The sequence below is a fragment of the Apodemus sylvaticus genome, chromosome 6 (genome assembly GCF_947179515.1).
Source record: "Apodemus sylvaticus chromosome 6, mApoSyl1.1, whole genome shotgun sequence".
Lineage (NCBI taxonomy): Eukaryota > Metazoa > Chordata > Mammalia > Rodentia > Muridae > Apodemus > Apodemus sylvaticus.
The window spans coordinates 19981404-20007683 of NC_067477.1; the positions used below are offsets into that span (position 1 = coordinate 19981404).

Here is a 26280-nt window from a genome sequence, read left to right on the forward strand (position 1 = left end):
GCTACCCCAGACTCCCTAGCTAGCCCTTGTTGGTTTCCAGGTGATGATAGGGATGTAAGGTTATAGCTGGCTTGCTTTCCTCCTTCCAGAATTGCTGGGCCATCAAAGGTTCTAACTTGCTCCTCTCTCCCGGGGACTGTCCTCAGGTAGAGTTAGCCCTCCCATACACAGTCAAGGAAAGGAAGGCTTCTCAGAGGAGTTGAGTGACCCAGACCCCACCCCACCCACCCCATGCTGGGAATGTGGGCTAGCAGGAGAATCCTAGAACTAGGAAGACTTGAGTCTGGAGCTTGGCTGTTGGAACAAGCGCTGGAGTGAGCCTGTTACACAGTATCTCATTCACCGTGGTGTGGCCCATGTGGATCTGTGTGTGGCTTTGTCCTAAGGAGAACTGTGGCAGGCCTGGAAAGCCTGTTGCCACTGGAAGGCAGGTGAGACAGCAAGGCTGGGGATGTGAACCACTGCTGTGGTACCGGCTGCTGAGGTGGACCAAGTTACTAGCAGTACTCTGGTACTCAGGGTAGGGAGGGCCTAGGCAGGACCTTTCATTCTAGAGTTACAGAGTGTCCCTGCACCTCACGTCCACAGGCCCAGACCTGTAGTCTAACAACCCAGACTTCTGAAGAGGCCCCAGTGCCGTGGCTGGGAGGGTTGACTTTGTCTAAGAGCTGTGTGCCGAGAAGCCCAGAGAGACATTTTCCTATCATTTAGAACCAAGCAAGTGTGATGACAGCACAGATTTGGATTTGAGCAGATCTAGGTGGCTTCTGTGTTGCTTGGCTGACCTCATGGCTGCTTAGCCTTCCTGGACTCCATCTTTTGCATTTGTGGACAGGTTGCTGCTGCTGTGGAAGCTGAGTGGGAGGGGCTGGTGTTCCGCTTCCAGCAACATCCCAAGCTATCTTCCACTGGCGTACCCATTTGCAGATAGGGAGACTGAGGCATAGAGCACAATACCTGGCTGTGGGAGGCGGCGAGGCTGGCCTTCTTATGGTCTGGGTGCTGGTAGCTGGTCGCTGGTAGCACTTCAGCTTGTGAGGAAGGGAACGTGAGGAAGAAGGGAGATTGCCAGGTGCCTTCTAGGGAAGGCCCTGAGCTGGGCGTGGGCTGCTCCCATGCTGATGTTTTCCCTGGGCCATTGGGAGCACCAGTCTGGGTACCACCTGGCCCTGGCATCTTCCTTGGCTGTATTCTTCCTGCTGTGGGGACGGGCTTGGGCTGCTGGTAAAACATTTATTGGGCCGACGCTGTAATCACTCTGCAAGGACACTTGCATTTATATCTGCATTTGGGAAGCTAATTTTCAAGAGCTTTTTTTTTTTTCTCTTCCTAATTATATGCAATCAGCCAACCAGTGCTCTTGGGATCCCCTCAGCTGAGAGGCACCTGCTTTCCTCCTCTCGCCTTTCCTTCCAGCTCCGGGCAGCTGGGACACCACAGTGAGTCCTTTTTGTGGAGACAGGGATGGCAGACAGAAGCAGGAGGGTGGGGCTGGACCTGGCGTGGCTCCAGGTTGGTGTATGTCTTCAGCAGGAGGCAGGTGACTTTTCAGTTTGGATGCTGAGTGGCGGCGGGTGACAACAGCCCATTTCAGAGGCGCTTAAGCCAGAAGAAGGTGAATTCCTGGACCCAGGCAGTCTAGCCATAAACGGACTGGCCTCTCGGGCCTCAGATTGCTACTTCTGTCCTTCCCTTCGGTGGCCCAGCCACCGGGGATCTTTTCTCAGGTCCAGATTCTGCTCTTTCTTAGCATTGGTCTTTGTGTGCCCACTGCTTCTAGAACTGCTTGTCCTTGCTGCACCCCTAGACTCTCACGGCCTTAGCCTGCACCCGTTTCAGGGCTTGCTTATTTACCCCGTTAGTCCCATTGGTGAAACCTCCTGGCCCCTAACCACTCTTCAGAAGCACATAGGAAGTATAGGATGAATAAAACCATTTCTCTAGTATAGGGGGTGAAGGGGGAGGCCAGTCATGCAGAGGACTTTAGTCTGGGAAATCAAAACTAATTGAGCTGCTGTGAACTGGCCCCACAGCCTCCTGAACTGCACTCTGATATCTGGGGTCATTCTTGCACGGTCCCTGCCTTCCTGAGTGGGTCGCATGGTCCAGGAGGAAGAGGTGCATCTGGAGCAGGCCTCTGGCTGATGGCCTTGGCAGGGCCTGAGCCCCATGGCATCCTGGCCTCTGTACCTCTGATGGGTCCTTCCTGGGAGGGGATTTAGTGGTAGATTATAGAAAGGTGTGTGTCTGGTATTTGGGTGGAATGTAGGCAGGTGGTTAGTGTGTGCGTGTGCGGGGTGTGTATGTGTGTGTGTGTACCAGTCTGTGAGCAGGGCATAGCAGACCAGGTGTGCACTGTGGGTGGGGAGGTGGCATCTTTTAGGGGCCTCAGTGCCAGGTGGTAAGAGAAGCTCCAGGAAGGTGTGACAGGGTAGGATGGTGAGCTGAGTCATGCTTCTGAAGTAGAGGGTCACAGGCACAGGCACAGGCCGCAGGAACGCTGCCTGCTGCCCACAGCACACAGCTCTGTGCTTTTGCATTTGTTGCTCCTTAAGCCTGCCAGGTATTCTCCCTCTCTTCTCTCCCAGTTGGAGAAAGAGATTCCTGTTTTTGTCATTTCTTCTGTACAGGGCCCTGGTTCTTGGCATCGGTCCGTTGGCTGCGGTGACCCCTGTGTGGGGCTCTGAGGGATTACTGCAGATGTTTAGGGCCTGTTGCCATGACTCTAGCTGCAGAGCCCAGCAGGGCATGAACTCTGGGAGGGAAGGAGGTGGAGGGCATGTGCCTGCCTGCCAGGCGCTAGCCCTGGAGCTTGACTCTGGGCAGTGGGGTCTTCTGAGGCCTTCCCACCTGTTCCACAGCTCTGCTGCCCTACAGCAGATTTCAGGCTCCTTTGGAGGTTGGGTGGTATTCTCTAGACTTCTGTCATCTTTGCCACAAGCGTCTGTCTGCCTGTCCTCTTGACTGTTGGTGTGCACAGCCTTCTCTCAGAGTGGGCACTCTCCTCTTACCCTACAGTCTTTTGCTCTGGGAGCTAACCATCTCTTTTGTGATTGGCACCCGTTTTTCTCATCCCCTTTGTTTCTTAGAAGGTTCCTTCTGCTTGAGAAGTCAGTCCTGTGCTGAGGGATGATCCCCAAGGGGGCCTGGGTTCATCCTAATTCTGAACCTTGGATGCTGCAGGCCGTGTCCAGGCTATATGTGAGAGAAGGCTGGGATGTTTGTGTCCTGCCACGCCTTAGGGAGTGTCTTCTCTGCCCTTGATTTTTAGTCAGGGCTGTTCCTCGGTTGTGGAAGACTTTACCCTGAGGACCAAGGCTCCAAGAGAGGATTTTCTGCGGCTGGGGGAGAGGGTGTGTTGAGGTATCTCTCTAGAACACTTTTCCAAATATCCCAGAGGCCTCACCCAGCTCCCTTGAGCCTCAGCCAGGTGAACAGCCCCACACAGGCCCGTTACATTGCTGTAGGTTGAGGAGACCGTCACTCACAGACAGTCCTGGATTCAGACTGTGCCTTTGCTCTCTGCCTGCTCCCAGCCTTTGGGACCGAGTAGGCGTGGGCATCAGTCCCATGCAGCAGGGTGCCCGGGGGATTATGGGAGGTAAGCTTGAGGAGAAGCTCAGCACATGAGCAGTGCCTGGCTCTCACAGGCCCCTCCGGCTTCCCCTCCTCCTCGTCCCCTCCCTCATCTGGCTTCGAGGAGCAGGCTCAGTAGGAATGGGGCCGCCCGGGTGCTGCAGGTGTTGGTCTAGCATTTGTTTGGGTCATGTCCAGGTCTTCAGAATCTCTGGGAACTGGAGGGTCTCAAGTCTCAGATCAAGTTGCTACCTGTTGAGACAAGGGGCACAGTGCATTTGGGACAGGGACTGGGGCCAGGTCACTACACCTCAGGCTTATAAATGGTGAGTTTGATTGGCCCTGGCCAGGCCCTGGTATGCTGTCCCAGTTCTAGGTCCCAACTGGCTCCATGCTTGGAGAGTCTGTTACTACACAGTGTTGGCGGAGTCCAGGGTGGGACCTGCCTCTCAGCAGGGAGCCCTGGAGTTGGACATGGCTGGCCTTGCTATCCTTCCTTGACCTCAATATGAATTTGGGGTCAAGATTATTACCCTTTTCCCTAGTTCATAGCCAAGGTCTGAGGCCTGGGTTCTTAGGTGTCCAAGGCCCAGGACTATCCCCTCTTCTTCCCAGACTCTCGTTCTCATCAGGGACCCCGTGGGAATGTCTGGTAATGCTCTCTGACTCTGTGGGCACCATGCGAACTCTCCCTTTGGCCATCTAGATTCCCCTTAAAATCCTGGGCAGGTTATCCTTTGTCCCTTCTCTACCCTGGGTACTTTGAGGGAGTGTCTGGTGTCACAGGGTGGCATTCGCTGCTGAATCCTTGGTGCTGCAGCTGACAGAACAAGGAGCCTCCAGAGATGGCCAGGTCCTCATGTTCAGACTCTGTGATCCAGCTGCCGTGCATGGTCAGAGGGCACAGTGCCACCACAGGGGTGATCCCGAGACGGGGAAATTGCCCTGGATTAGCTGGGTGGACCCAGGGCGGTCACAAAGGTCCTGATAAGAGGAGGAGGTGGGAGTGCCAAAGAGAGGAGATGAGGCTAGTCAGCGAGGTGGCTGGGGGCCAAAGAGTGTGACAGTTTCTAGAACTGGAGAGGCCAGGCCAGGGTGCAGTCCTCCCACCCTGAGAAGGAAGAACAGGCCAACCCACACCATGGAAGGTTCTGTGTTGCTTTTAGTTATCCGCCGTGGAGCCAATGTGTTTCATTTGTTACGGAAGCCATAGGCTATGAATACAGGACTCAATTCACAATGACCATCTCCGGCTCTGGGGTGAGACTGCAACCTCAGAGAGCAGATTTGGGTCAAGGTCAGAACTCACTATGGCCATGTGGGTATCAGAGCCAGGCTTCTTGGCTTTCTACCCTACGGCAGACCAGCGGATAAAGGGTAAAGCCACTGCTTGCGTCTTGGGACTAAGGTTTGGGCAATATGCAGACAATTCTCTGAGGCGGGCCTGGCCAACTCTGGCTCTTGCTCTGTCGTGAACCCTCAGGCGCCTCCTGCTGGTGAGGATGGTGAGGCTGTTGGCTGGGCTTGGGACCCCATGGCACACAGGCTTGTGCTCCTCTATCTTTCATGTGACTGTTAACATCTGACCTGTGGTTTAGGGGCTCCCCTGTGCCACGGTTCCACAGAGAACCCCAACATCTGATGGTGACAGTCAGGTGAGGGAAATCTATGTCCAAGAGTTTCCCCCCTCCCCCCATGTGTGGGCTTCAGAATCCCTGGGCGCTCCTGGGATCAGGAGGGGGCTTGTAGGTGAAGGGTATGTTGGCAGCTCCGGAGACAGTTCAGGTACATGTGGGTAGCCTTTCTGAGTGTCAGCACCCTGCATGCTTGCTGCATACGTGCAGGGCTGCTTCCGTGAATAGTGGGTGCACCTTGAAAGTAGGTGTTAGAAAATCTGTGAACTGTGGTCAGCAGACATCTCCCTCTCAGAGTCTCAGAGTACCACCTGCTTAAAGCTTACCTTGCTCTCCAGGCCAAGATGATTCTTGCATTCTTGGGGCTCAGAGTACTGTATCCAGGAAGTAGGCTACATTGTGGGTCTCAGTAAAGTGGACTGGTAGCTAGGTTGAGGGAGGCCTAGAAGCCTTCTGTTAGGTCTCCTCATCCTTGGCCTCTAGTTGAGGGCCCAAAAGATTTCAAGGTGAGTTTTTTGTTTGTTTGCTTTGTTTTTTGTTTATTTTTTGTTTTGTGCTTTAGAGAGTTTAGGTGTGTCAGAGCTTTGAAGGACAGACCTGAGACCTTTCTGGCTGGCTGGAACCCATCCTGGAAGGCCGTGTGGCTTACCCCAGCCCTGCTGTGATTCCGTTCTGAAAACCAAAGGGTGGGCTGCGTGGGCAATGCCTCTCAGATCCTTGCCACTCCTGGGTGTTGGGTGAGTCATCCGCTCTGCATGTGGAGGTTCACCGGAAGAGCCACTTCCAGGCCTTGCCGGCTTGTTCAAGGTCCTAGGGTTTGATGAGTCAGGTTGCTTCATCTGGGCTGAGATCCACACCTGGGCCTGATTGCCTCCCTTGGGTGGGGCACACAGTATGGGCGGGGTCTTCAGGTGGTTGACTTTCAATTGAGGGAACGGACCCCCATCCCATAAAAAAAAAAAAAAACCAAACAAACACATGGCAGCCTCCAGTTTATCTGGTTCTTTTTTGCTGCTGTCCAAACAATTCATATGTTTGTACGGCCTTAAAATTCTGTTCATATGTTGTCTTTATATCAGGCCATTCCAGTTCCTGGCACTGTTAAACAGGAGGGAAATCCAAATCACAGAGCAGTCGGCAAGGGAACGGGGATTCCAGGGAGGGAGCAGGCAGGCAGGTGGCTCCGGGCCGAGCCTGGCACAGGAAGTCTGGAAAGTGGGCGCTAGTGCAGTGTGGCGCCAGCTGGGCATGGCTGTGGGCATGGAAGGCAGAAATCAAGACCAGCCTCTGGGTCCAGGGCCCCGCTGCCTGCAGCCTCATGGGAGCCATTGGCAGTGCTGGCTGGTGGTGCAATTGAAGGGCCACTGAGGAGGGGTCCTTGGTGTGTGAGGCACGAGAGCGGCTCTTAGGGTGAGCTGCAGTTTGCTACTTGAAGGCATTCACACAGAGAGAAGGGCTGGGAAAGCCAGATGTGGGCCAAGCTTAGGTGACTTAGAGAAGGGGACTGTGGGGGTTGGGGTGAGGGAAGGGTCTGGGGTTACTGGCTGTTCAGTACCTTGTAGGCTGCTTTTTAAATCTGCTACCGGCCAGGAGTTTAAAGTTTGGGGGTGTAGAGATAGGAAGCAGGACACCCCTGCTTCCTGGACTGCAGTTGTCAAGTCAGGACAGGCTAGGTCAGGCTGCAGGGACAGATGTTCAAGAAACACCGAAGGCCTAGCAAAGGCTCATATAGAGTCCACTGTGGCTATGCCCACTTTCCAGTGCTGTGTCCCCTTGACTGTGCACTGTGGTCACTTTAGACCAGATAATTCTGCCCTGCACATTATGGAGCCTTTGTCTTCTGGCTGCCCGCCCGTGGCACCACTCCCAGCTGGCAGCATCCCCTGCTTTTGTGGATGTGGTTTGGGGGGAACTGCATCTCCCCAGATTAGGCTGGTCTCAAACTCACAGTCCTCCTGCCTCAGCCTTCTGAAGGCTGGGTGAGGGTCCACCTGGTAACTACCTTCTTTGCAGATTGGCCCAGGTCGGGAGGACTAGTTAGAGGGTCCAGTGGTTACTGCCGAATGCCACTTCCTGAAGTACATGCTGTTTCTGTTCTGTTTCATTACCCGAGGCAAGGACTGTGCCCACGGCTGACCAAGGGAGGGACCTTGGTGGCACTTAGAGTCCAGGAAGAGGACTGCTAGTGTGGACGGCCACCATCTTGAACCTGGAGCTGTTCCTCTCCAAAGGAGGGGCCAACCTTCTCTTTCTGCAAATGCTTGGCTCCCCAAGGGTGTACTCTCCCTGGAGTTCTGGAGAGGGGTCCAGCTTGGAAGACAAGATTATGAGTTTGAGTGCACCTCTGCCCCAAACTTGCCAAATTTTACCAAGAAAAGTCCCAGGATTTTAATAACATTTAAATTATTAAGCTTTAACTTTTATTGCTACTTTTCTGGTATTGTTGAAAGTAATGGATTTGCCTGTAGTGTAAAACACAGAAAACAGGAACCACCTCCAGGCCATCCGTTGCTGCTCCAGCCCCGTAGCTCTAGTAAATACTGTAGCCTGGGCCCTGACCTGCCCCCTAAGGATCCGGATGTTGGCTCTGACCTAGAACCGCAGTTCTGAGTGTCTGCTGTGACTGTTGTGTGGCCCTGCCTTGGGGTCACTTCAGCTTGTCTCTGGGGAGGCCTGATGTTTCATTCACTCTGTCAAGGACACAATGGAGAAGTCTGCCTTCTCTCCAGCCCCTCCTCTCAGCCGCCCTTGCCCTTGCCCGGAGGAGGCCTTGCTGAGGTCTTCTTGCGGTGCTTTTGGATTCATTCTGTACACATACAAGTACTCATTCTCCTTCTGGACATTGTTCTCAGTGGGGTTGTGTACGGAACTCGGGGCTCTGCCCTGCGAGCGCTCGCTCTCTTGGGGCCTTGGTGCTGTTCTTATGGAATTACGATTCTTTTTACTGCTGCATGCTGTGTCTTCCGTGGCGTCTGGCAAGCGCCTCGCTCTGCTCTTCTGCGCTCCAGACAGTTGGCAGCTGTCATCCCAGAGCCCCCAGCTTTCATACGACTGTGTGTCTGGGTGATGAGGGAGGCCGGATAGAAGTCACCTTACAGCCAGCCCCGATCTCTCTCCCTCGCCCGCCTTTAATGTTCCTCTCCTGTCCCTCGCTTTTGGCTCGTGATTTCCTTTCTAAATTTTCTGGTCAGGACAGGATTTCAAGAGTCTGCTCTTGGGGGATCCCTGAGGAAGAACTAAAGTGAGCCCGACAGGCTATTTGATTTTCCTGTGAGGTGGAAGGAGATGTGGTTGCTATGGGGTCCCCCCTCTCCCCAAGTTGGTCACCCAACTCTTCCCTAGTACATTAAGGCGTCAGAGGCTCAAGAACTTTGCCCAGAGGCTGAAGACTCTTCTTGCCTACCTGAGGGTCATGTCCAACTATGTCACTCCAGTCTGGGAACCTTCCCCAAGCCTCTGAACATCCTCCTGCTTCTCCTTTGAGTAATACAGTACCTCAGACCTTCTCCTTGTGGGGCTGCAGGTTGCCGGTGAACAACAATGAAGGGCAGTGCCTGTGTAAGGAGAGGGGTCTCTCTCTCTCTCTCTCTCTCTCTCTCTCTCTCTCTCTCTCTCTGTCTCTCTCTCTCTCTCTCTCTCTCAAGTCTCCATTTGTCTTCCCTCTTCCTCCCTCTTCCTAGAGTCCTGAGCTGGGTAAGCTGCCTGGACTCCCTGGGCGCTCGGCCCTCTGAGATGACAGGCAGCTGACTTTCTCACTGGCTTCTTTATTAGATACATATCATCTGTTAAAGACCTGTCCATTGCTTAGCAGGTGAGAGCCACGTGCCGACATCATCTGGATATCGGCATATTTCCCCAGAGGGAACTGTCCCCTCCAGGTATGGGTGATGTGTGCCTTTCTGTCACTGGTTTTCCCATCCATATGCTGTTGATGTTTAAGAGTGCATCTTTGAGCAGCTAAAGGCTGTGTGACTTGCGTGGGCCAGGTCCCCTCACCTCTGAGGCCAGCTACAGTTTGCTTCTCTCTTCAGTTGGACTGGGATGATTTGGGGGCAGGTGATCCAGGTTCTCAGTCTGCAGAGGCTCCTCATGACTGTCCCCTGGCTGTGGGCACAGGTGGCCTGAGGCCGTGCTGCTGTGTGTCTGGCCTGCCCTGTGCAGTCATGGGAGCAGGTGGGTATTGCCTGCCATTCCTGCAGGAAGTGCAGGGAGGTGAAATGACCTGAGAATCCCCAGTGGTGACACCATAGCATTCCCTCATTGGGTTCTTTGGGGCCAGGTCCTTTTGGGACATAGCATTAAAGGGCACACTAGCCTTTGCTTTCTCTAGTTGGCCCACTGGTTCTAGTGGTCCTCAGCCTGACCGTCTCCTCGGTCCGTTCCTCTGTTAGCCCTCAGGAAGCACTTGCCCAGCGGCTGGCAAACATGACGTGATGAGGATGACCTCAGCTGAGGGGAGATCCTGTCTGCTTCCTGAGGCGTCGGGAATGCAGGCTGGCTGTGGCATTTATTGTGCCAGGGCTGGGAGCAAAGCTGCTTTTCCATGTTTACAGCCCCACTGGACAGCAGCCCTTTATGAGCAGCTGTTGGCTGGTAGGCTCGGGGACGAGGCCTGGGCACAGCTTTTAATCTTACTCGGTTTCCGCCTCAGGGCGCCCAGGTGAGTCAACTGCAGGCCTCTGACCTTGCTCGGACCCAGCCTTTTCTTCCTAAGCATCTGCCCTTTCTCAGTAAAATGTTCATCTGGTCCATTCGAGGTTCTGTGGGTCTTGGTTTTGCCATTTCTCTCTGAGTGAGTGGGTGGGGGAAGGTTGGATGGTGTTCACACTGGAGAGGACTGAGATAGCCCTGCATGTTAGAGCTCACGGAGATGGGCCCTAGCTTGGGCTTTCAGTAAGAAACTCGAGGCAGGTCAATGAATGGCTGGAGCAGGAAGCCTTAGTGTGGTATGCTCCAGAAAGCTGTACACAGAACCTACGCGCTTAAATGTGTGTGTGTGTGTCTGTCTGTATGTGTGTGTGTGTGTGTGTGTGTGTGTGTGATGAGACAAGGGTGATGGATACTTGCCCGTGAGAGAAAGATGGAGGGCACAAATCCCAGGCTAATCCCCAGCGTGAGAGAAAACATATTTGTCTTCCCGAGTCTGGCTTATTTCATTTAGCACAGTGAACTTTAGTTCCGTTCGTTCCCCTGAAAGTGCCATGGTCTCTCTCCTCTTGACCGCAGGATAGAATTCCACTGTATATACATTTCTCTATGCATTCATCTGTCGACAGAGCCGTCGACTGGTCCCGTCGACTGCCTTCTGTGAATGGTGCAGCAGCAGACACAGTGTGCTGACTCCGAATCCTTTAGGCATATGCTCAAGGACTAGATGAGGGAAGGGAGGGGTGAGGGCAGCCGAATGCATGTGACAGGGGAACAGGAAGAGGGACTGGTTGAGGGAGGAAGCAGACCCTCCCTCAGGTCAGTGACCAGACAGGAATGGGCATGAAGAAGAAACAACAGCAAAGCATCAGGACGTATGCGCAGGGAAACGTCGCACCTTCTCTGTACATTAAGAGCTCATAATAATGGTTGGCTGGGTGGTAGGGCAGGCCCTTAATCCCAGCACTCAGGAGGCAGATGGATCTCGAGTTCTGAGTTCGAGGCCAGCCTGATCTTCAGAGCTAGTGCTATGACAGTCAGAGCTACACAGAGAATCCCTGTCTCCAAACAAACAAACCATAACAAAAACCATAAAACCTATAGTGGTTACACAGACAAACAGTTAGTGGCAGGTATGGTGGTACACACCTTTAATGCCAGCCCTCAGGAGGCAGAGGCGGAGGATATGGTCAGCTAGAGGTCATTGGATTAGCACAAATGGGAAAGTGGCTGGCTAGTATGATAGGCTGAGGCGAACCCAGAAACCAGGACGGGGTGTTCAGATCGAGGTGAGAGTTTTGGGGATCTGTCTGTAGTAATTGAGGCGAATAGGAGTCTAGGCCAGAGCTCTTCCTGCTGAAGGCCTGCCTGGCTCAGGGGCTGGGGGTGACAGTTGCTGTCAGTTCTGCAGGGCACCAGCCAAGTTCCCCTGAGAATCAGCCATCTCTTCTAGGTTGTGAGGGGAAGTGGGGGCTCAGGGCCCACACACCTTGTCCTTGAAAGGTGGTTCTTCTGAGACTGCTGGTGGGAGAGGCCTGCTCCCTGAGCCGTCCTTCCTCATGCTGCCCTTCCAGGTCCTGCCTTCAGCTGACTGTAGTGGATAGTGTGGAGAGGGTAGTTCCTCCTGCTGCTGAAGTAACGCTGTTTCTTTTTGTTTTGTTTTCAGGAAGCGAGGGATAGAGGTCGTGCAGGTGAGTGAGACCACGTCTGCACATTGCCATGTGCTGACCTAAGCATGCACTTAATGTGTCTTCGTGACTGCTTTTTGTCGACACCTGGATTGTGATCCCCCCCTGCCCCGCCCTGCCCCGCTCCCCTGGAGAGCTGACATGGCTTCTGCCCCCAGCTGGGTTCAGACTTGCTGGTGGCTGTTCATGTTTGGAGAGTTACATGGGTGAGGAATAGGAAGGGCCAGGGGTCCTGGAGGTCAAGACACTCGGGCTGTGTTAGGAAGGATGAAGGGGCAGTGCGGCCTAGCTGTCTCTGCTGTCTTGTGCTCACTGGCTGGAAAAGGAGGAGGATGGATGGATAGAGGGAGGAGTGGTAGGCGGAAGAAGGGAAGGGGGAAGCAAGTGTGGATAGAAAGAAGGGTGGAGAAGAGGGAATGGAGAGACGGCCCTGAAGTGGATACCCAGGCTCCGGCTGCAGCCACCTCAGGGCGGTCAGCACGTGTGGCACGGCTGAGAGAGCTTGGGCCCGGGATTACCTGTCGATATCGTGGTCAGGGACATTGTCCTTCATGGTTATGTCTTTCCAGGGACAGTAGAGTGGTGGATGTGAACTCAGATATAGACCCATAGTGAGGGCCAGGTTATGACGTGTGCACCAAAGCTGTGCCTGGTTTCCTGTGTCACTGTCCCTGTGCAAGACGAACCTGACGGTGTACCAAGCTGTCCACCCTTGGGTTTGCTCCAAAGGCTGAATCTTCATGCAGCTGCAGAGGGTTGCCTGGGATGGGGGCCAGATCAAGGCTGATGGCAGACATCTGGAGGAAGTTTCCAGAAAGCCTGATGGGGCATACACACTTAAAGCTTCTCTGTTTAACTTCAGGAAGGCTCTGCTCCGCAGCGGTAGGAAAGGGTTTCCCAAAGCAGGCGTGCAGGTACCTGGCCAGCCCCAGATCTTCCTGGTACCCAGGCTGGGTGTGGACAGGAGCTTTGGGGCCATTGTTTAGAGTGTGCCAGACAAAAGCATTCTGAGATCTCTCAAGATGTGTCTGTTGTTCATTTGGATGGCGGCTTGAGGGAGGAAGTGGTGTCTGGGCACGGAGCGAAGCCAAACTGAGCACTTTCTACTCGGTTGTCTAAAAATAAAGTCAATGGCGATACCTCTTCTGCACCCCCTCTTGGCATCCAGAATTTGAAGACACTGGGAGAGACTCTGTAAATACTGGAAGGCAGATCACTTGGCTGGATTTTCAAAATCAGTTCGGCTTTCGTTCACCACATCCCAGGATGTGGGCTCCTGGAAGCTGGGTATAGGCAGGGTGCCGGTCCCTGGGTTAGGCGGGAGCAGGTTAGAGTTAGGGTGTCTGAGCCATCCCAGCATCCACCTCCTCTCTCAGGGCCTGTTTATGTGGGAGAAGGTATCTTTCTTGTAGAGATGTGGAAACTGAGGCTCAAGATGTTGTGACCTTTTGGAGAGGTCAGCAGGTGGGTGGATGATCCACTTACATGATACTCCCCCACCTACTGTTGTTGGCCTTTCGCTGTTGTCTTAGTGGGTGTAGGACCTGGGTTCAGGACCTAAGCATGGATAACCCGGGGAAGATCTTGCCCGTTTATCCAGGTCACGGAAGTCATTTCTCTTCCTGTTACCTGTTGGCAACAGTGATGGGCATTTATGGGGACTGTGGTGTACCAGGAAGTGGCCATTTATCCTAAAGCTGAGTTGGTGTGAGCACATGATGCCGGGCAGTGAGAGCTGGCAGATCTCTTGTCTGCCCCAGCCGTTCCCGCCAGGGAAGTGTGTGTGGAGATGCAGGGCAAGGTGGCCTGCACTGTGCCAGGAGCCTGCCAGTCTGCCCAGCAGGCCTAGTCCCAGGCTTGTGAGGACTGAGTCAGGTCAGGTGACGTGACTGGCACTGAGCCTGGCACACACAGGCTGATGGTCTGCAGAGCTGTACCTCGGCGTGGGACCACAGGACACAGCCCTCGCCATCAAGGAAGGCAGCTGGTCATGACAATCCTGGGGGACAATGGCTGGAGTCAGTTCCTTGGTGCTGGTAACAAAACCAAAGGGGGACCGGATGGAGTTATCAACAGGCTGGCACGTGGGTGGTGAATTTGACATTCACCCCCCCCCCAATTCCCTTGATTTTTAACACTTGTTTCTATGAAAACTGAAAGTTGAAACAGAGTTAAAACTGTCTTATTCTGTCAGTGGGTGTAGGACTCGTAGGTAGGATGCAGGAAATGACTTTTTAAAAAGTCCCATGAGCCTACTGAAAGCTGCATCTCTAATAAAGTTTTCTTTTTGTGCATGTTACTTGTGCAGTTTTGAGTATATGTTGGTCATGTTGATCAATTATGCATTCATAACCAATAATGATTTAGTTCAGAAGAAACTTCTGATGTGTATAAGAGCTTTATGACCACATAAAAAGTCTTTGAAGAAGGAACAGTTCTGTACATATGTTTCCTTAGATTGGTGGTGTTGTAGAATAATTAGTAAGAGACTTTCCAGTGTAAAATACCCTGACAGTTTAAACATCTCCAAGGAAAGATTGAAAAAGAAAAAGCAGTGTTTGATTTCCAGCTGTCTAAGAAGGGGCTGATTATATAATCAGAAAATGGATGACGGAGGATTGCAGATCACCAGGGTATTTACACCACATTGGAACCATTTAAAAGAGGAATAATAACAGTTTTATTTTCTAATGTTAATAATTTACATCACGTTGGATATGACATCCTCCGCAAGTGTTTAAACTACAGGGCATTTCAGATGTCAGCTTAGAAGCAGGCCATTGGAGACCGTTCTAAACATTAATCTTGGGGTTTGTTTTGAAGGCTGTTAACATCTCAGAACCAGGTACTTCCTTAAAGGGGGACAGCGGCAGGCCATCATGAGGCTCTGCAGGTCTTCCCGCAGGGGACCCATCACCTTCACCCTGGTCTCTCATGGCATGATTTACCGTAAGCTGTATCGCTCTGCTCAGTTTAACTCAGGAGGGAGGGGCCGCCAGCAGGCCTGGTATGGAGAGGCAGGATCCCTGTTTTGAGCTTAGTGCTGAGGCACTGGGCAGAACCCCAGGGGGGAGGTAAGGTACAAGGTGTAGATTGAATAGGCATCACAGCCTGGACACCTGGGTGGCCAATCTCCAGTAGGTGACCAGGGGCCCAGAGGGTCAGAGACATCTTCGTCCCATCTGGTCAGACAGGAAACTTCCCCGGGTGGGGTAAGCTGTATGCACCCAGTAGGGCCTGCCTAAGAGTCATGGTCCAAGCCCAAAGACCCATTAGGACTTAATCACTGGCCAAGGCCACAAGCCTCAAACCTAGCCAGACAGTTGCTAGCTACATAGAGCAAGTGCTAACATAGAATGGTGCCTATATTCTTGGAGAGACAAATCGTTGAGCAGGGAGTTCTTGGATTTGAGGCTGGGTCTTGGGCTTCCCTGAGGACTCATCAAAAGCCCTGTGTTCCTCCAGTCCGGTCTGTGGATGAATGCAGGAGAGACTCTCCTATGCAGGGCTTTATTACCCCGTCCTCCCATAGCCCCAAGCTCAGTGGAGCAAGATCTGGAAAGACTGGGCGTTACTCGGCCTGCCTGCAGCTGTCATGCTGGCAAAGCCCCTGCCACAGCTTAAGCCTGGCTTCCACCCCACGGGGCAGAAGGCAAGGACTGTTAGCCTGGGCTTTTATTTTAAATGAGTAAGCCACAAGTGTGAAAAGTACAGTAGCCAATGACAGATTCCTCCGTCCAAATTCTTGGCAAATTCAGACATTATGAAGTCTAGTCTTGGGACAGCCACTGTTTTTCAGGCTGGCAAGTAACTTCCCCAGATTCAAGAGGGAGCAGGATCTCCGTGCTGGTCTTTCCTGAGCTGTACTGAGATGCAGAAATGTTAAAAAAAATTTTTTTAAATGTGTATGGGTGTTCTGCCCATACGTATGTCTGGGCACCACATGCATGATGACTGCTTGGAGCTTGGAGCTGACAGGCACGCCCTGTGGGTGGTGCAGGCTTTCTTTGGTGGGTTAGGGTCTTTGAGGGAGCGAGAGAAGGAGGAAGTGGTGGTGGTGGTGGTGGTGGTGGAGGTGGTGGTGGTGGTGGTGGAGGAGGAGGGGGAGGAGGAGGAGGAGGGGGAGGAGGAGGGGGAGGAGGAGGAGGAGGAGGAGGAGGAGGAGGAGGAGGCGGCGGCGGCAGCGGCATTGGGCAGCCCTGTAGAGAAGGTGATACCTTTTGATGAAGAATGAACAGGCCCTAAGTGTTATGGGAAAGTATGTGTTAGCATGATGGGACATAGAGTATCCTGCATCTAGACCTGGAGGATGGGAAAGGTATCTGTTGATAATTAGTGGTCTAGGTAGGTTGGACTGTGGGCCCTGAAATTAGGCTGGAGAGAATGGGAGAGCCCAGACTACTAAGGGGCTGGGTGAACTTTGTTGGGGGCAGAGTCTGGGCATGGGAGGGTATCTGATAGGAAAGAGGTATGCTGTGACTGGCCCGGGGGAAACGCCCCCTAGAGCACACAGAGAAGCTGTCAGGAAAAAGCTGGTTTGGAAGGCAGAAAACCAGATTTTTAGCAGGAAGTTGGGGCTATAGCTAGGCCAGGGGATCTCCCAGTTGGGCTATAGTTACCACGGCAACGAAGGGAGATAGGTCAGGCCGCAGATGTGGTACCTGGGTGGATTTGGGAGGAAGAAAGAGTGAGGGGTCAGTTCTAGGTGGTCCTTGCTTCTTTCTGGGTTCCAGGGCTGCAGGGACTGGAGGGAGAACAGCCAGGGAGAGGAAGATGCTGATGACAGAGAGGTGTACTGAATTCAGGAGACAAAGACTTGTCCTCAGTCACTGGCTAATTTAGAGCTGGGGCAGTTGCCTGGTTGCATAGTATACTTCTCCGTAGCTATCACAGCGCTGAGTTATTCAATTTTGCAAACGTTACTTGTAGAACGTTTTCTGCCTAGTTCCAGGTGTGGGGACTAGTACAGTGTTGTTGCCTAGTTCTTGTAGTTATTAGGGATATTACAGGTACAGAGTGACCAGCCCAGTCAGGTCCTCGTGCTGCTCCAGTCTCTCCAGTGTCCCCAGCAGCTGGCCTTGTAGACTGCCTCCACATAAAGGGGGCACCATTCTTTCAACTCTCAGCTATTCCTGGTTCTCTGGTGCTAATAAACACCATGGACTTTATAGTGGGATTCGGATCCTTAGAGTGGGAAGAGCCCATGGAAAACATTACCCCCCCCCCTGTTGTAAGCAGTGGCTTTCTGGGGACCCCCTGACCACAGCTGGCCCTCAGCAGACTATGCCTCCAAGGATGACCACCATGGTGTGGTTGGCTCCGCACAGGAATTTTTCTCTGTGGTCATCAGAGGCCAATGACAACAAAAGCTCACTTCTCTGAGGGGTCCTAACCGAGTTTTCTGCCTGTGGGATTCCATTTTCTTCATCTTTAAAAGGGGACGATACTTGTTACCCTGATAAATGGTGAAGGAATCTGAGTCACTGCTCTTCATCTTTTGCTGTGTACAACATGGCCTGTGAAGGGACAAACGTGACTTGGGAGGAGCTGTACAACCTCACCGGAAAGAACTTTTAGATTTCTAGTTAATAAGGGTTTTATCTCAAAGATTCTTTGTTTTTTTTTTTTTTTTTTTTTTTGTTTTGTTTTGTTTTGTTTTGTTTTTTGGGTTTTTTTTTTTTTTTTTGCTTGTTTTTTTTTTTTTTTTTTGGATTTTTGGATTTGTTTTTTTTTCGAGACAGGGTTTCTCTGTATAGTCCTGGCTGTCCTGGAACTCACTCTGTAGACCAGCCTGGCCTCGAACTCAGAAATCCGCCTGCCTCTGCCTCCCAGAGTGCTGGGATTACAAGTGTGCACCACCACTGCCCGGCCTTTGTTTTTTAAAGACAAGTTGCATGTTTTTTTTTTCCAACTAAAGTACAGGTTATTATTTTTTTCCTAAATGCAGAAAATTATTTTCACTGTCAGCCACTTAGTTGGATATGTTAAATAGACAAATTTATGTTCATCCCTGTTTTTTTCTTTTGTAATAATAATGACACATGGAAGGGAAAGTTATGTAAATTAGAGTCTGTTCATATCAGCTTTCTTGTAGCCATTAAAAACATCTCATTTTGGAAGACCTTTAGTACAGGCACTGTAGAACAAGGGGCGGGCGGATCCCTGTGTGCTCAAGGCCAGCCAGGGTTACATAGTGAGACCCTGTCTCCAAAAACAGAACAGAACAAAATAAAAATCCCATCTTGGAAGACGGTGTGAGAACATTCTAAAGATGGCTGCTGAGCCCTGAAGCATTTGCAAGGCGGTTTCTGTTCTGGTTGGTGTGTGCACATGTATGTATGTCTGTGCTGTGTGTGTAACACTCAGGATGGACCCAGGATCTGAACATTCTAGCAGATGCCCTGCTACTGAGTTATCCATTAATTACAAGCAGCTCTATCTCTCCCCCGTTCTTAGCTTCCTTGAACGGAGGCGGTTGTCCTGAGTGTTTAGCCCGCTTCAGCTCTATGAGCCTTTCTCTTTGGAACTGAAAGTTCTGCTTCATTGTCTAGATGGGCGAAGGTGACCAGGGAAGCAGGCTCCCTGTGCTTGCATGCGTGTCCACACTCTCAGGCACCACGAACCCCAGGCCTTCCGATTTTGCATTGAGCTGAGCTGGGCCTGAGCCTCCACAGGGTCTGCTATCAAAGCTTCCTGATGTCCTCTGATGGAGTGTGGAAGGCAAGTTCACATGAGACTAAAGGAAAGAGAAGCAAGACAAAGAAACCCAGGAAGGAATGGGAAAGGATTTGGAAGAGGAAAAGCAAAAAAAAAATGTTGTTTGGAAGGTAGCATCCAGTTCTGGGGTGAAGCCACTGCTCCGAGGATGGCTCCTCAGATGGCTCCACCATTGCTGGCACTGCGGGAGGCTTTGGGTGCGCTAGCTCAATGGGAATCCGTCTGTGACCTGGATGCCTGCCTGCTGCAGCCGGAGACACTTGGAGCTGAGAACGTGAGGTCACGTTGGACTGGTCACGTTGGATGAGGGCGCATTTTGGGGGAGTGTAGGGGCAGCCCTGCAGCCGAGGGAATGGTGTATTGATGTGGCAGTTATCACAGTTTTATCACAGTCACAGGCAAGAGCCATGCATAGCCTGCTCTCCTCCAGAGAACACAAGGCACCTTGTCTTTCTGCAGGGTAGGAAGGCAGGGTCTCCCTTCCCAGCCCCTCTGCCATTTGCCTTTAGAGCTGCTCAGTATCCTCTTGGCTGTGACCCCCCCGCTCTACTTCTTCTACAGACCCTTGCCCCCCACAACTGTCCTTCCAAGGGTCCAGCCTCTGTGCTATGCTTGTGGGATGAGGGCATAGATGCCATCGCGTCCCTTGGGCCTTGCCAGCCCAGAGACAAATCATGAAAACGTGCTGTTATGTCTGGATGTTCGACTTGGGACCTGCATTTGCGTGGGATAGATGAACTCTTACACTAGCTGCCTCCGTTGCCAGTTATCCATCTGCGCGTCTGCCTCAGCTCAGGATTGCTTCTGGCTTACAGCCGCTAATACTGTTAGCATGGATGTTTGATGCTAGGTCTAGAACATACCCCAGCATTCACTTTGGATAGGTTTTTAGACGTGACCTTACTGAGTTGGAGGCACCCAGGCCCTGAGGTCTGCCGGTGGCCACGGCTTGCTTGCAATCTGTGCGCTGTCATTCACAGTGCCTACAGGCTGTGTCTCAGGACGGTCTCCCCACAGTGTCCCTCATGCCGGGTTCTGGGCTGGAGATAGGATGTTAAAGAACCCAGGGAGGCAGAGGCTGCATTAAACAACCACTCTGTAGGATGGCTGTGGTCACGCCCTAGCACAGTTGCCCTCTGGGTAATGACCTTGACTGAGCTCTTGTTTTGTACTCTGGTGTAAATACCTACACACACTTATTTTTCTCCTTATATATTGTCCAGTTATGTTTATAAGATTGTCATTTGTGTTCTAAATGAGGAAAGAAAAAACGCTAGTCATTGTCTAAAGTTGCTTGGTGGGGGAGAGGGAGACGGGAAGAAGATGGAGAAGTCATTGAAGGCAGGTTAGGTTCTAGAACACTTGTTGTTCAATATTGCTTGTAAAGCTTTCTATTATGAGAAAACCATATGACACTCCAAAATTGGGAGAGCGTGGTCTTAAAGAGTTTCACATTTCCTCCCAGAAGCTTGTGTCTCCACAATGACCAGCCCCACCCAAGGGACACCTTGCTCCTGCCGGGTTTTATCCTCAGTCTCACTATTCCTTCCAGTCACCTGTAAATGTTTCTGAGTGATAGGGACTGAGACTGCCTCTGGGCAGTCAGTTAGTTTGGGAAAGGGTGAGGCTGTATCAGATTTCTCTTGCTCTGCGTCCAGGAAGAGGGAAGAGGACGATGCCCCATGCCCTGATGCCCCGCACTGGCCTCTGGGCCCCTGGAGTGGCAGAGACTTGGTGGAGCCGCTGGGTCCTAGGCACTAGTTTTCTTGAGAGCTCTTTAGGGGCACTCCTGATAGTGGAGAGGGGTGGCCACAGCCAGTGGTGAAAGGCCTCCTGTGTTTAGGATCTTTTCCCAGCATTTAACTGCTTGGATCCTCCTGCAGTAGTTTGACAAGGAGCCATAAATCTTCTCTTTAGTAGATAATACTTTCATTATCACCCCCATTTTACAGGTGAGCAAACAGAGTCCTACAGCAGGAAGGCTGTGGAGCTGCTGTTCAGACCTAGTACATTGTCTTGATGGCCTACCTCTTTTTAAGACATTAGTAATGATAACTTTAAATATATATTGATAAAGAATTATATTCTGTAGTCTAGGCTGCTCTCAGACTTGCTGTGAAGCACAGGTTGAACTTTGCTTCCTTCTGCCTCAGTCTCCCAAGTACTGGGATTAAAGGCCTGCGCCACCACTGCCCGGCGATGGGCCCATTCCTGAAAAGGATCAACGGAACCCTTGTAGTGGGTTTTTGCTCCAGGGTACCCAAGTTCCAGCTTCAACCAGTGTGCCTGTAAAGCACACTGAGTGAGCCCCAGTGTCCCTGAGTGTCCTCGAGACATACTCTGTCCCCCCAGACATTCTGTTCCTGCAGCCGGCCACACCCTTCTCTCTTCCGTCTGGCGGGTATGAATTGTTCCCTCAAAACCAGTCTCAGGGGCACTTCTCAAGGCACGCTCTCCCTCTCCAGGACCCTCTCCAGGACCCGGCACCAAGCCCCCGCCTCCCAGCATGTGAGCTCTCTTCTCAGGGTGCCATCAGGCTAGGGGCTTCTCCTGCCCTGACGCTCTCCAGGGACACGGACTGCATCTTGTTCTTCTGGGGGCTTTGGCTGCCTACTGTATATTCTAGCATATAGAAGCATCTTGCAAAGAAAGCTTTGGAAGTCAGTAGAAAATAATTTAATATTAGGGAGCTATGCGAACAGGAGACACTCCCTATGGTCTTGTTTCCTCAGAGTAGCTGCCATTTCCTTCCGCTTTGCCTGTTCTTTTACTGACTTACTCATTTTTTCCTTCTCTCTCTGGTTCTTTTATGCCTTTTGGTGATTTTTAAGATTGAGACGTTCGGATTTACCATATTGACTGTGGGGAAAGTGCCTTTGAGTTCTGGAGATGGTGGTCACGTGTCTGTGAGCCATGGGAGATTTGTGGTCTATACTTCGTGTGTGTGTGTGTGTGTGTGTGTGTGTGTGTGTGTGTGTGTGTAGCCTGGAGTTGGGGGCAAGCTTGCTGTTGTTTTCCTAGTCATGTGTTGATGTATCATCCAGCATCATTTTCAAAAGGTTTGTCTGATTCCAGAAATGTCTGTGGGTACCAGAATCCATGGATGCTTAAGTCCCTTATAAAGAACATACAGTGTTTGCATATAGCCAATATATCCTGGCCATCTCTCGTTACTTATCATACCCAGTATAGTATAAACACTGTAGGAAATAAAGAATAACAACAAATATATTCTGTATGTGGTAAGCAGCATGCTTATAACTATTTCTTTCAAATGTTTTTTTTTTGTTTATTTTATTTTATTTTTTTTCTGAGACAGGGTTTCTCTGTGTAGCCCTGGCTATCCTGGAACTCACTCTGTAGGCCAGGCTGGCCTAGAACTCAGAAATCCACCTGCCTCTGCCTCTCAAGTGCTGGGATTAAAGGTATGTGCCACAACTGCCTAGCAAAATTTTATTTATTTATTTTTATTTATATGAGTACACTGCAGCTGTCTTCAGACATACCAGAAGAGGGTGTCATTTCCCATTATAGATGGTTGTGAACTACCATGTGGTTGCTGGGAACTGAACTCAGAACTTCTAGAAGAGCAGTCAGTGTTCTTAACCACTGAGCCATCTCTCCAGTCCCTCAAATGGTTTTGATCTGAAGTTGGTTGAATTTTGGATGCAGAACTTGCCAGGCACAGAGAGCTAGCTGCATTCATGGTCTGGGAGTAATTTCATTTCTTTAAAAAACATTTTTAAAAAACTATGTGTGTGTTTGTTTGCATTTATATATGTGCACCATGTGTGTGTAGTGCCCATGGAAGCCAGAAGAGGGCGTAGAATCCCCTGGACCTGGAGTTACAGGTGATTGTCAACTACCCTGTGGTTGCCGGGAACTGAACCCAGGTTCCCTGCAAGAGCGGCCAGTGTTCCTAACCACTGAACAACCTTCTCTCTAGTCCCCATTTTCCTTATTTTCGTGAAGTTCTAACTTGTGAGGTGACCTGGCATTTAACTGTTCTCAGGAGAGTGTGCATGAGCTTTTGTGGTCTAAAATGCCTAGGTTCCCAGCATTCTCCCTGTTTTACTGTTCTCCTCCTCCTCCCGAGGAAACCCTAGTAAACACAGTGATACGAGGGCAGGGACAGAAGAATACCTCTGCTGTGGGAGCACATCAGGACAGTTCGGAGCCTTCTGGCAGCCAGTGCATGTGGGAAAATGAGATTAGTTACCATGGTGAAAGTCCCCAGGAGGGAGAACAAAAAAACCACGGAGAGGGCTGGCTGTACTGGCACATGCCAGTAATCCCAGGAGTCAGGTGGTGGGAGCAAGAGAATTGCAAATTCCAGGCCAGCCTGCACTGTATAGGAGGAACCACAAAGCAGAATGAGACACAACAACCCAAACAAACAAAAGCAATCGAGTCTTCAGTGCGCTGAAGGGTCACTGCAGTCTTACAGGCCGGAAGCTTTAACAGCAGTGAGAAGACTTGTGCTAGAAGCAGGAGACAGTGACCTTGTGCGAGGCTTTTGCGCCTTAGGGCCAAGGCTTCTGGGTCCCAGCCTCACTCTCCTGCTCTGTCTGGCCAGTTTCAGTTCCCCAACATCTGCACCCCTGAGGCCTTACTAGCGGGGCTGGTGGGATTTGAATTCATCCGTCAGTAGGGGACTTGAAATGTCAGTGGTCCAAAGAGAACATGGTATGTTTGTCTCCCGCATTAAAGTTACCGGATGTAGACAGCACCGGGCTCCAGAGGGCCACACCACAGTCTGTCACATCCCACCCTCTCTGCTGGCCTTGTGGCTCCGTGTTGTCGGGACATTTGTTCTCTTTCTGAGCAGTGGAGGCAGTGTGGGAACAGGACCCCCGCATGGCACCCGAGTCTGTTCTCCCTTGGTGGCCTTCCTAGAAGTCCCTCGTAATTCTGCTTCTGACCATGCCTGGGTCAGAGTGGAGCCACATCTGGTGTTGGCAGACAAGGAGTGTGATGTTTTCCTTGAGCACACTGTCACCTCAAATGACCTCGGGGTTCTGTTACTGAGGAGGACAGGGAGGTGGGGATGGGTGTTGGGTTTTAGTTGGTGAGCCCCATGAAGGTCACTGGGGCTCTCACGTAAAGCTGGACCACTTACCTCCCGGAGTCTCCAGCTCCTCATCTGTAGAATGGGAATATTGACTGGCTCAGCCTCGAGGGTTTCTAAGCATTGAGATGGATCGGGTAAAGTAAACACGGAGCTTGGTATGTGGAATGTCTCGGAAACAGTGGTTTAGCACCGTTCATGAGTGCTGATAGAGTTGTCCTTATGACCTGTGGGAAATGCAGATGTAAAGGGGGCTGAGCTATGATGCAGTGGTCTCTCTGTATGACGTATCCCCACAGGATGGACACTCCTGCCAGGTATACAGACACCTGCGTGGTTGGCCCAGAGCAGGGATGATGGGGGTGATTTCTCCATAGTGGTCCTGGCTTTTGGTTCCTCCATTCCTCTTTGGCAGCCCGCTCTCTCCCATCTCCGGGTGGATGCTGTGTGCTCTGCAGCGCCTTGTGAGACTGGGCAATTCAGTTCTGTCTCTGGCTGGCCCTAGTCTCACAAGCCTCACTTTCTCCAAACCTAGCCTGCCTCTTGTGGCTGTCTGGGGCGGTTCCAGGGAGCCCCAGGCACAAGCTAGTCGCTTTAACCTAAAGGGTTGCAGACCTGGAGCTATAGCTATAGCTTGGCTGCCCTGCCTTTCTCTCCCCATTTTGCCCAGCCTTTGACTCAAGACTCCCTTGGGAAGTTTCCTTCCCTACAGGTCCTGGATGCTGTGTGCAGCAGCAGGCAGCAGGCAGCAGGCAGGGACAGCCTTTCTGGACCCAGACGCTCTGGGGACTTGAGCTCCTGCCCCCAGCCTGCTCTCCAGCACCACTGTCTGCATCTTACTCGTCTTGAGTTTTGCAGAACAGCCATAGAGCATGCCCTATAAGGCGATGCCGGCTCGCTGGGGCCCAGCCAGCAGCTGTGTCCCAGAAACTCGGTGTCGTGGGGCTTAGTCACACTCTAGAAGCTTCTGAGAAGCTCTGCTGATCCAGTAGCATTGAGGTGCAGGACCCGAGCTGGGGTGTGGAGGGACATCTGGAAGCAGGAGACCACGCCAGAGTCTGGGAGCTAGGGCATCCTGTGTAGGGCGGCCAGGATGCCTTTGTCATCGGCTTGGGCCTTCATGACCAGTTCTATAGCGATAGAGATAGGCTCTTCGTGCATTCCCTTGCTATCACCCGCTTTCAGGCAAGACTCTGGCGCCCCATGTGGAGCCAGCTTTGTCCTGTACTGCCCCGTAAGTTAGCAGAGCCGCGTTAGGGTTCCTGAGGCCTGCCTTCCACGTGGCCCTGGTTAGGATTCAGTCCTATATCCTTTTATAGCTGTACAGTTCTGGGCAAGTGGGTGCAACCTCTCTGGGGCCCGTTGATCAGAGATGGTGGCAAGGCTGAAGCTTGAGATGGCATGAGGACAGATGGGAGCACCCTCTGTAGCTCAGCCCCAGTGCCAGGAGGTGCCCAGGCGGCCAGGCAGGGCTGTGCTGGGCAAGGACTTTGTAGAATCTCATCTTCTACCAAGATGACTCTGGTCTTATGAAACCCACCCTTGACTAATAGGGAACTTGGCCTTGATTCATGCTTCTCTCATCTCAGGTGGGAGAGGGGTGTGGTTTCCTGGTGGGGAGGAGGTCTTTGGTTTGAAGTCTTTTCCCATCTCTCCCAGTGTTTTGACAAGATCAGTGGGAACCAGGTTGGTCAAAGATGCCTCTGGACTGAGCTGAGGGCCCAGGAGTGGGGCGGAGGGTGTGGGGCATACAGTGACTGAGCTTGATAGGCTAGTGACGGGGCACCAGGGCCTGGAAGAGCACCATCTGAGGCTGCTGGGTACTTGCCTGGTACTCTGGGCCCGTCACTCACTTGCTACCTGTGACCTCAGTGTCTCCTCTTATCAATGGGGACAGGGACTCCTGCCCTTCCATATTCAAGGGAGAAGACATGTCTTAGGTCCACTGGCCAGACTCAGCCTTGATTGTAAGTTAAGGGGCCCCGCCAGCTGGACCGCTAGTCCTTTACTTCTGGAGCAGCACAAAGCTGCAGTAGGACCAGGTCCCTTCTGGGGCTGTCTCTCTGTCCTTGTGATTTTTCCAACCTTCTAGAAGGCATCTTTAAATGATCCAGAGCCTCCTGTGTAACTTACAGGAGCAAAATACATTTCTTCACACTCAGGGCATGCAAGTGCTCCTTTTACTGTGATAGTAAACAAACAGAGAGACCGTTCATTGCTGTACTTTAAAGAACTTACGGCACAAATCCTGTAATTTGCTCCCACAATGCACCTAGCTGCCGTGAGTGGGCGCCGTCCCTGGTTCTCCTTAGTTGCTGTTGTAAATAGTATTACTGCGAGCGAGCAAGCGAGCGCCTGGCTCTCAGTTGCAGGGCAGGGCTGCAATGAGTACTGTGCTCTACATAAATACAAGTATTTATTGGTTTGTAGCTTGTCGAAGTAGCACATTATTTCCTAGGGGGAAATGAATGGCCTGGGCGCCTGGGAGAGTTGTATCAAGTGAACACTGCACATTGTTGTCACTTGTGCTACAGGGATGTCTGTGACTCTTGCCCCTCTCTCCCTATGGTGTCACCCACAGTGGAGCTTCCCCTGTCTCACCCCTGGGGTTGTCAGGTTGCATGCTAAGGCCGGAATGTAGACCAGTGGGGGTGGAGGTGGCGAGGGGTAGTTGATCCCCACAGTCCTTCCGTTCATGGGCGCCTCCCAGGACTCCCTGCCAGGCCCTTTGCTGTCCTGTGAGGACTCTGAGATGACCAAGCCGCTGACTTATTCTTCACCTGAGGCTCTGGGACGTGGATGGCCATAGGATTGCATTACAGAGCTGGGAGGAAGATCAGTTCCTGCCTGGTCTATGTCTCTGTTGCTAAGCACCATGTGGCACCTGCTGGCAAATCTGTCCCACCTACCATCAGGTGGTCCCTTAAGAGATTAGCCGCCACTCTACTGA

At 51.9% G+C, this 26280-nt stretch overlaps 1 protein-coding gene across 3 annotated transcripts in view; it reads left to right on the forward strand.

The window, feature by feature from the left end:
- Itpk1 (inositol-tetrakisphosphate 1-kinase) overlaps positions 1–26280 on the forward strand; it is a 135563-nt gene that overhangs the window by 18808 nt on the left and 90475 nt on the right. For 2 of the 3 annotated variants that reach the window (XM_052185199.1, XM_052185203.1), the window contains exon 2: positions 11524–11548. The exons of the other annotated variant lie outside the window; for it this stretch is intronic. In XM_052185199.1, the coding sequence (XP_052041159.1) occupies positions 11524–11548 (25 nt within the window). The remainder of the gene's footprint in view (positions 1–11523; positions 11549–26280) is intronic. 3 annotated transcript variants of the gene reach the window in all.